This window comes from Pimephales promelas, chromosome 21, assembly GCF_988280905.1.
Source record: "Pimephales promelas chromosome 21, fPimPro1.hap1.1, whole genome shotgun sequence".
NCBI lineage: Eukaryota > Metazoa > Chordata > Actinopteri > Cypriniformes > Leuciscidae > Pimephales > Pimephales promelas.
In genome coordinates this window covers 23,481,906-23,491,541 of record NC_142789.1, presented here as the reverse complement: position 1 = coordinate 23,491,541, position 9,636 = coordinate 23,481,906, and the positions used below count along the sequence as shown (strand labels likewise).

The window sequence follows — 9,636 nt, the reverse complement described above, 5'->3', positions numbered from 1 at the left end:
AGAGCTCTGTTGGCATGCAGAGCGCGTAGCACCCAGACCCCAGACCCTAGGGCTCCACCTGAGTCTAGACGCTCCGCACGGCTCGCTTTCTGATCCAGCGGACTGAGCGCGCGGCACGGTTGCATGCTAGCGTTCTCTTTCTTGATCTGTGCATGATTGATCGGTAACTCTGTGCTCTAACCGGGGTGACAAAACGATGCACCCCTCGATTATTCTGCGCTCGGGTGTCTTGCCTGTGCATTTACGATGAATGGCTACCCGTAGAGAGAAAGAGTCTTGACTCCTCCACTGAACCACTTTTCAGCAGATCGCATTCGAGGGGGTGAGTATATTAATGCATGCACGAGACAGGGTCATGCCACTTTGAGTGGGGTCAAGGGGCAATCACGTGGGTTGAACAAGGGGTCGCATTATTTATTGTTGTGGCACGGGGTATCAGAAAATGTTGAGGTGATTTTTGGACAGGGGTATTGTTTTCTGAAGGTGTGCGATTGCCGTAGATGGGGGATGGGCTTGCAAAACTTTAACCACTTCAATGACTTGCTTGAGAGCTTGATGTATGGTGCATCAATACATGCGTTTATATTTTCCAACTTTTTTTAGCCCACACAACATCGATTGCAGTGTTAGCGCTTGTTTCTGAAAGATTTGAGGATTCACGAGGGCATTATATGCATAGCTTTCAGACTTCAAGTGGTTAATGGTGTCTTGTCTCGCGGATCAGTGTGCAGACTCGCCCCCCAGTTGCTGCATTTGTCCCGGGATGACCTGTTGATGTCGGGAAAAGATGAAGCCGACCCCCCCCTTCCATTTCCTCCAAAATGGAGTAGAATTTTACCACAGAATATTTTACGTGAAATCCAATGATTGCGCTGCGTGCATACAATTTAGTCTAGCCTACTTTTAAGAAAGCCAAATTGCAAATAGCGGTAGGATAATAATAACGAAATGCATGCATATGGATGCTGTTGGTCGAATCAACGCGTTTTGGATATTGATATTCTGGTATGCACAGGACTGTAATTCAGCCCGACATTGCATAGCATTGCACTGGCACCGAGGGGGCGAGAGAAACGGATGTGGGCTTCTCAATAATTCATCTATCAGACTATTTTGGTGACAAGATTTTTGATAGCTGAGCTGATTTGAGCTCTTTGGTCGCAGCATCAAGTGAGGAAACCAGGAAATTGGGGCATTGTTTCTTGTATTTATAGCCCCCCCCCCCCCCCCCCCGGGCCCGTGCCAACCCGGAGCTCGTGTCCAGCTGGGCAGCGGTGCGGGCACACACTCTCACCGGGAACCGCAGCCCTTCCGCGGCCGCACACATCACAGAAACACCGGCGTCCGACTCTCACAGTGAGATTACAAACAATCGCTTTTTTTTTCTTTTTTTTTTACATTCATGCCTTTACTTAAAACTGTTGTTATTATTACTGCTTTGGGAGTTGTACGAGTGAAACAGAACAAAATGGCCTGGATGAATAGACCGCATTTCCCTAATAGCTCATGAACTAGACAGCCATTAATCGACCATCTAAACTACTAGTTATCTCACTAAATTTATTAGAATTTCTTAAAATGTGATTGCTAGTAGATAAAGGACTAGCTTTAACCCTTTAAATTAGGATGGCACAATCCGAAAATTGATTTTATTTAACTACCATTTCCAAAATACCAGTTACTATGCTGTTCATAATAATTAGCATAATATCAATAAACGCCATAAGAATATTTCTGTATTTTTTATTTATATTTTTTATTTTTTGGTGGCTATCAAATTTTAACAGTAGTAAGAATAACTGCAGTAACTGGGAAATAGAAAAGAGACTTTATTTGATAATTTAATGCATGATCATGTGTTTGTGTGTGTGTGTGTGTGTGTGTGTGTGTGTGTGTGTGTATACGTGTGTTAAAGAGTGTAAACGGAAGTTTCTTTAAGCAGCAAAATTTGGGGTTGTAACTTTGCATGACCTTACTTTTTATCCAGACAGATCTTTGATCCGCTTTATATATGCATGCGATCTGATCAACCTTTGCACAGAGACACAAAGCAATAAATTGGTGTGAGATTACTCAGTACACCCTTACTGGGGGATTTTTGATCAAACTGTAAGGTACTTTTCAGTAGCCGTGTTTTATTACTCAAGAAGATCCTGTGATGATGAACGATAGCATTTTTGATTGTTAAGAAGTTGTTAACGGACTCTTGAGAGACAAGTTTTAAAAGCGTTGAGCAGACTGAATGAACATAAGTAAACAATGTATGCACATTAAAGTAACTGCACTTAATTTTGAAGAGTTGTTGGTCATTGTACACAGATATTATTTCATGTAATGTGCAAATAAAAACCTCAAATAAATAAGAGTACTTCCCCTGAAGCATGTTGGATTTCATAATACAGAATGGATAGTGTTATTATTGCATTAGGCATGTGCTCTAATTGTGTTAAAGAATATTCACTGAACCACTTCTTGTTTACCATGCATTCATCTTTGTTCCTAAAAGGATTTTGTTTAAGTACTGCTGCTGACCTTTAGCAGATTCTAAAATATGTATGATCCTAAAAAGAATAGACCGTAGGATAAATTGTTTATGACCTGCAGAAAACCTCTGAATGGCCCTAGGCATGAGCTCCAATCCTCAGTTATATTAAGAATGTGTATCAACATTTATTGCTTTTGTTCTTTGTCTGATTCCCTGTGGTGTGATGTATGTATTTTTTGTTTCTATGTTACGGACTTAGTCATGGGATGTTGTTTGTGGGACTGCGTGCACTGACCTTGGAGTTAGAACAGAGAATAGCACTGTCTCTATGGTTTTATAAGAATAGATGATATATATGCGCATGTATGTTAGTGTGTGTGTGTGTCGAGAAAGAAAAAAAATCTTTGAAGCTTTAGTTGAGGGACACAGTTTGAATGATATATGTGTGAGACTTTTGGGACTATTTAAATCAGAAGTTATCTACACTATCGTTCAAAAGTTTGGGGTCTGTAAGGTTTATTGGTACCGCTTCCTTTTACAGTACAGTACTTACAGTGTACTTACCTAGAAAGTACTGGCTAAGTAAGTACATGGAACAGGGGTAGGTTCAGGGTTAATACTAGTTATTACCCAGTAATTGTAGTTACTAAAATAAGTACATAGTATTTACATGGGTAATTGGACTGTAAAAGGAAGTGTTACTGGTTTATTTATTTAGCAAGGATGCTTTAAGTTGACAAAAGTGAGAAAATTAGTCATCAAATTCTTCCTGAAAATAAGGATCACTGTTTATTTCACTCAAAAATTTTAAGCAGCACATCCTTTTTTTTTCAACATTGATAATAATAAGAAATGTTACTTGAACACCAAATCAGCATATTATGATTTTTGAAAGATCATCTGACACTGGAGTGATTGCTGCCAAAAATTGTATTTTAAATTGTAATAATATTTTTTTACTGTATATTTTATCAAATAAATGACGACCTGATGAGCAAAAGAGACTTCTTTCAAAAAACATTTAGAAAATCTTACTGACTCAACCTATTACTATATCAAGTTTCTATAACTTTTTTTAATAACCTATTAAGTCGTCTTGCGTAAACATTTTTGCAGCTGTTGAGTCTTTAAAAAACAGAACAAGATTTTAAATTTGACATTTTGAAATTGTGTGATATTCAAACTTTCTTAAAAACAATTACAAATGATTTATGGTTATTTTATGAATATTACTGTACCTGACTGTCATCATATCCTATTGGTAGACCGCATGTTATCGGCACACTTTTACACATTTTCCACACTGATTTGGTGAGAACATGTCTGGAATTCTGTGTAATTGATATGGTAAAATTTATGAAACGACATTGATTATTACTAACTGTTAACATTTAAATAATCCAAATATTTGAAAACACAAACACACAAAGGGTGGGAATGTGTATACATTTGAAAGTCAGGTTAAATATCTTTTGGGAAGCTGCTGATATAATACTTGTGTTAATGTGGATTCTGTACAGGCTTACCCACTGTTCATCATTATTATATGATCATTTTATAATTGAGGTGAAAAATAAAATACCAAGTGTTTTCTGTTTTCACAGACTCTGTGGTGCTGGGCTTTGCGATGGCTCAGATGCTGCAGATGGCGATTCCCAACTTTGGCAACAATGTCCTGGAGTGCCTTAATGAGCAGAGGCTTCAGGGTCTGTACTGTGATCTGTCAGTGGTGGTGAAGGGTCACACGTTTAAAGCCCACCGGGCAGTGCTGGCTGCCAGCAGCTCCTACTTTCGTGATTTGTTCAACTCTGGAAGTAAGAGCTCTGTAGTGGAGTTACCACCAGCGGTTCAGCCTCAGAGCTTCCAGCAGATCCTTTCCTTCTGTTACACCGGTCGACTTAGCATGAACTTGGGGGATCAGTTTCTCTTAATGTACACAGCAGGATTCCTGCAGATTCAGCAAATTATGGAAAAAGGCACAGAATTCTTCCTAAAGGTCAGCTCACCAAGTTGTGACTCGCAGGGTCTTCACACAGAAGAAACGCCCTCAGAACCCCAGAGCCCCGTTACTCAAACTGGGAGTAGCAACATTGGAGGGGGTGCGGTCACCACGGCGACGGCTCGACCTGCTTCTTGTCTCACGCCTCTTCCATTGACGTCAAGGGTGAAGACAGAGCAGCAACCTCAGGCCCATCAGCCCCAACCGGAAGCATCATCATACTCTGTGGTTTGCACTCCAGTTGCAAAGCGTCTTTGGGAAGGAGGTAGCCGTGAAGGGGGTGGAGGATCAGGGGCAGGTGGAGGTGGAGGTATGAGAAAAGCAGCCCGTTTTTCGCAGGAGGCAGCACGGGGCATGGGCGGGGCCCCACCTCAAAGTGCAGCTTTATTGGGTGGAAGCGGAACCACTAATAGCAACAGCAACAACAATAACAACAACAACAGCAGTAGCACGCCGGACGGCACCAGCCCAAGCACCCCCAGCATGTACACCAGTGACTCGCCAATCTCTTACCACGATGATGAAGAAGAGGAGGAAATCACAGACGAAACGACAGAAGAACAGTACAGACAGATCTGTAATATGTACACTATGTACAGTATGCTAAATGTAGGGGCAACAGGTAAGAAAAGTTGACTAGAATTCATTTCATTGTCTGATTGAAAATACTTGTCAGTTAAATGTATTGACGGAGACTGCTAAACCTCGCATCGTGAAAGTAGACTTCAGGATGAAGTGCAATTGTGGGAAATGAATTGGGCCACGTATCGAGCCCTGAGGAACTCCATCAATAGGACTATTGTAGTTGTAAAGTAGACTATTCATTATTATTTTATTTTTTTTGTACTTTAAAAAAAATCAATTTTATTGTTTTCCGAAAACTCAAAATTACAGATAAGACAGTAGAGGAAACTGTCCTGTTTTTTCCCATTTACGGTTCCCCTAAAAAGAATCTAAGCAACGTATAAAAAGCAAGAAAATGTTTACTAAAAATGAAAGAACTAAACAAAAGTGCGAGATAAATTAATTTTATATTATTTTACACGTACATTTATTATATTTTTTTATTAAACAAAGGGTTAGGGATATATTCAACATCTTGACCAGTTCCATTCAAATTTATTTGTCTTCAGTTTGGTAGTCAATGTAAGCTCTTGTAATGTTTTTTTTTTCTTCTTTTTTACATCTTTTCTGCTTTGCAATCTTGGTTCAGCCAATGAACGAGTGGAATCACTACCCGACCACCTCACAGTTGAATCAAGGGGAAGAGGAGTTCGAGTGAGGCAAGATCTGGCCTCTCTTCCCACTGAGCTTATTGCACAGATCGGAAACCGCTGTCATCCTAAACTCTATGAAGAAGGTGACCCTGCTGAGAAACTGGAGCTAGTAACCGGCACCAGTGTTTTTATTTCACGTGCTCAGCTGATGAACTGCCACGTTAGTGCGGGCACACGCCACAAAGTGTTGCTCAGGCGGCTACTTGCTGCATTTTTTGACCGGTAAGTGAAGTTTTGGAATTTGAATGTCTTCCGCAGAAAATAAACTTAAATACATTAGTATTTAAAGGAATTGTTCACCCAAATATAAAAAATCTGTCATCATTTACCCTGCTGCTCGAATTTATTTCACACACACAAAAAAGAGATGTTTAGCATAATGTCCTATTTGTATCAATAAAAAAAAATTATGGTCATATGGGTTCGGGATTACATTAAGCCAACATTTTTGTGTGAACCAGTTCTTTAATAGTAAATAATAGATTAACATGTCATTTATGGAAATTTAACCAATTGTTTTAGGGATTTAGAAAGTGACTTTTTTCATACTATTTCAGTTAGTTGAAGAAAACAGTCCACAAAGAGTTTCCCATTTGCCCTTTGCAATCTGCAGGTCAGATTTCATGTGTTACTTTAAAAGTGTTATTTTCTTTTATTCCCTTAGAAGCACTCTTGCAAACAGCTGTGGAACAGGGATCCGGTCCTCCACAAATGACCCCAATCGCAAGCCCCTCGATAGTCGGGTTCTCCATGCTGTTAAGTGTAAGTGCTGTATTGATGCTGATATGTTGTGGTATAATATTTTGTTATTTGGTTAAAGAAATTAGCTAATATGAACCCAGCAGCTTTATCTACATTAAAACAGTCCAGTTGAGTTTTTAAAGTTGGCATGCAATGAAAATTCACCCCATCTATATTGTAAATGCTTTTTATAGATGTTATTGTGAATGATTCATCTGCGTATTTATATATTTTTGATATATATATATATTTTTTTTTTCTGATAATTGGATGTTCGTCACAACATGGAAGGAAATATCTCTTGCTATTTTTTATTTGAACGATACTAAAAAATATTATTATTTGTTTTTTAAATCTCCAGTTTACTGCCAGAACTTTGCCCCTAGCTTCAAAGAAAGCGAAATGAACGCGATCGCTGCAGACATGTGCACTAACGCACGGCGCGTGGTACGCAAGAGCTGGATTCCGAAACTGAAGCTTCTGATGGCAGAAAGCGACGCTTATGCCAACTTCCTTCCGGACGCTGCCAAAATGGAGTCTGACGGCTTGGGAGTGGAGCATGCTTTTGAAACAGGATCCCTGGAAGGTGGCACAGCCTCTGATTCAGGCCATTCATCTACAGATGCCCTGCAAGGTGTGAGCGGGGATGGTAGCAGCCTGTTTTAGTGAGTAACAATACCATGGTATTCTTTCCCTTCCACTCCTCCATCGTATCTCAGTCTCACCTTGGGCGTTGATGTCATCACGGAGTCGAGAAGTGTATCTTTATGAAGACTGTTGTTGAATCCCACTTCAGAATCTGGTTATTTTTATTTCCCTATAGATTTGTTTTGATTGTACTTTGTGGGCCCTCCTCTTCATACTGCAGAAACACATTCCTGAAGAGGAGGGACCTTTTGAGGACATTTGGGGTGATCTGAAGGGGAAATGGTGTCTGGAAGCTCCTATCCAGTCTTTGAACACTGGCATGATTCTGAATGTATCTTTTTGGAGAATCCAGAAAGTTAATTTTGCTGGACGTTAGATTGTATTCATCTGTTACTATTTAGTAGCTGTATATCTGCTTTTTGGACCCCATTTCCTCTTCTTGCACCAACACCCTTAGGCACCTTTGTTTCTTTTAAATATTCTTATTTGAACAACATTTGTAATTTTTTGCCAACTTTTCCACTATTTGTCTTGCCAAGTATCCCAAGAGAAGCAGTTTGTCATGATTTGTGATATGAATTTGTAAGAGGCAGATGAATCTGTTTTGCTATGTGTGAAACTACTGTCGTTTTGATTGTCGATAGAGAGGGTCTGTGCAAGATTCTCACCTTTTTGAATCAATGAATGGTGAATTGTTGTCCACATGTTTTTGCATTAGCGAAATCTAAAATCTATTTGAATCATTTTATTTTGGTATATTACCAAGGCTTAATATTGTTACTTTGGTAGGTTTAATCAAATCGACAAGTTTTTACTGTCAAATGTCTGCAAAGCAAATCCCAAAACAAGCTTAAAAATCATTAAGGCCTTTTACATTTTTCTTTATGTAGTTTTGTATAGATGGCACATGGCGTCTGTGTGTTCTGTAAATGAGTGTGTATGGCGGCTGCAGACTGTCTCATAGCTGACTGCTTCATGCACCTATCACACAAGTGTGGCGCATGCTGCCGCATGGCGCATTCTGACATGCTACGCCTCAGCGCCTCTGACAGAGATGCACTAAACGCTCTGATGAAGTGGGCCGAGTGCAGCACTGAACGGGCATCAGTGCCATAGCTATGGTGGCTCAAAATCGGTAAAGACCACTATGAGATTGGAAGCTGTTTTTTAGTCTTATTATGTGGATTTGAAAAGTCCGTTTTTAAGTGTTTCGGGTTTCAGAAAGAGAAGTTCTTGAAGTCTAATCACAATAAAGAGCTGTTGTTACCCCAAGTTCGGAGATGAAAGAAGTGACCATGCTATTTAAAAGTGCAGTTCCACCAGTATGTGTTAAAATTAGATTCCCAAAGTATGACCTGCATCTTCAGGTGTTTAAAGCACACTTATTTCCTGTAATGGTAGGCTATATTGTTTTAATCTCTGATTATGGCATAAAGAGATAGTTCACTTTGAAATTAATTTTTGATATGTTTTAGCTTACCTCAAGGGCATGCAAGATGTAGGTGTCTTTGTTTCCACAGTATTTTTTAATTTTGATATTTTTAGGTCAAACCGTTCTTGTCTGTCAGTCATATAATAGAGGTCTATGGTCACCGCCTCAAAGAGCATGCACAGAGAAGTCCAAATTAAACATGATTTAATGACTCGTAAATGTAAGTACACATTGATGGCCTAAGACACGAAACGAGCGGTTTGTGTGAGAAAACGAACAGTATTCATATCGTTTTTACCAAGTGATCTGAGCCCACGGGCGCATCAGTCTGCGCAAGCGCTGGAAAGCGCCGGAAGTGATCGCTCACGCGGTTGCAAAAAATTCAACGTTGTCTGTTGATATATCGAAATAGTCTTCCATTGCGATTTCCTGTATATCTAAATATGTTTAGATCTTCACAGTGAAAGGTAACGCTTCTGAAATCTCTGTGTAAACAATAAGTGACACACACGCACGAGAGATCACTTCCGGGGCTTTCTGGCGCTTGCGCAGACCAAAGTTCACTTGGATGCGGCTGTGGTTACATGAGGTAAAAACGATATATATACTGTTCGTTTTCTCACACAAACTGCTCGTTTCGTGTCTTAGGCCGTCAATGTGTACTTACATTTACGAGTCATTAAATCATGTTTAATTTGGACTTCTCTGTGCATGCTCTTTGAGGTGGTGACCATAGACCTCCATTATATGACTGACAGACAAGAACGGTTTGACCTAAAAATATCAAAATTGAAAATACTGTGGAAACAAAGACGGCTACATCTTGGATGCCCTTGAGGTAATCAAATTAATTTCAAAGTGAACTATCCCTTTAAGAAAGGTTGTGATTGTTCAAGATCATCCCAGTCCAAAATTATGATAAAAAGTTTAGCACATTTATACTATATTAGCACATTTACCTGTTATTTGTGAGTTTTTAATGTTTACAATTTTCATTTTTTCATTTTTATCTTTTCTTTTAAAAAGATAGTTAACCTAAAAGTGAAAATTCGGT

At 39.4% G+C, this 9,636-nt stretch overlaps 1 protein-coding gene across 1 annotated transcript; it reads left to right on the top strand.

The window, feature by feature from the left end:
* Window positions 1–1,221: 1,221 nt before the first annotated feature.
* On the top strand, window positions 1,222–7,847 carry nacc1b (nucleus accumbens associated 1, BEN and BTB (POZ) domain containing b). Its single transcript, XM_089125286.1, has 5 exons — window positions 1,222–1,356; window positions 4,090–5,106; window positions 5,698–5,983; window positions 6,426–6,523; window positions 6,864–7,847. Exons 2-5 carry the CDS (start codon window positions 4,113–4,115, stop codon window positions 7,166–7,168), a joined length of 1,683 nt encoding a protein of 560 aa, XP_088981412.1. The 5' UTR covers window positions 1,222–1,356; window positions 4,090–4,112; the 3' UTR covers window positions 7,169–7,847.
* The last annotated feature ends 1,789 nt before the right edge of the window (window positions 7,848–9,636 follow it).

Bases quoted from the DNA above. Each gene is read 5' to 3' on its own strand.
- nacc1b (XM_089125286.1), top strand. From the start codon at position 4,113: ATGGCTCAGATGCTGCAGATGGCGATTCCCAACTTTGGCAACAATGTC. The intron at 5,107-5,697 runs GTAAGAAAAGTT...ATCTTGGTTCAG, and splicing joins GCTAAATGTAGGGGCAACAG to CCAATGAACGAGTGGAATCA. The intron at 5,984-6,425 runs GTAAGTGAAGTT...TTATTCCCTTAG, and splicing joins CTTGCTGCATTTTTTGACCG to AAGCACTCTTGCAAACAGCT.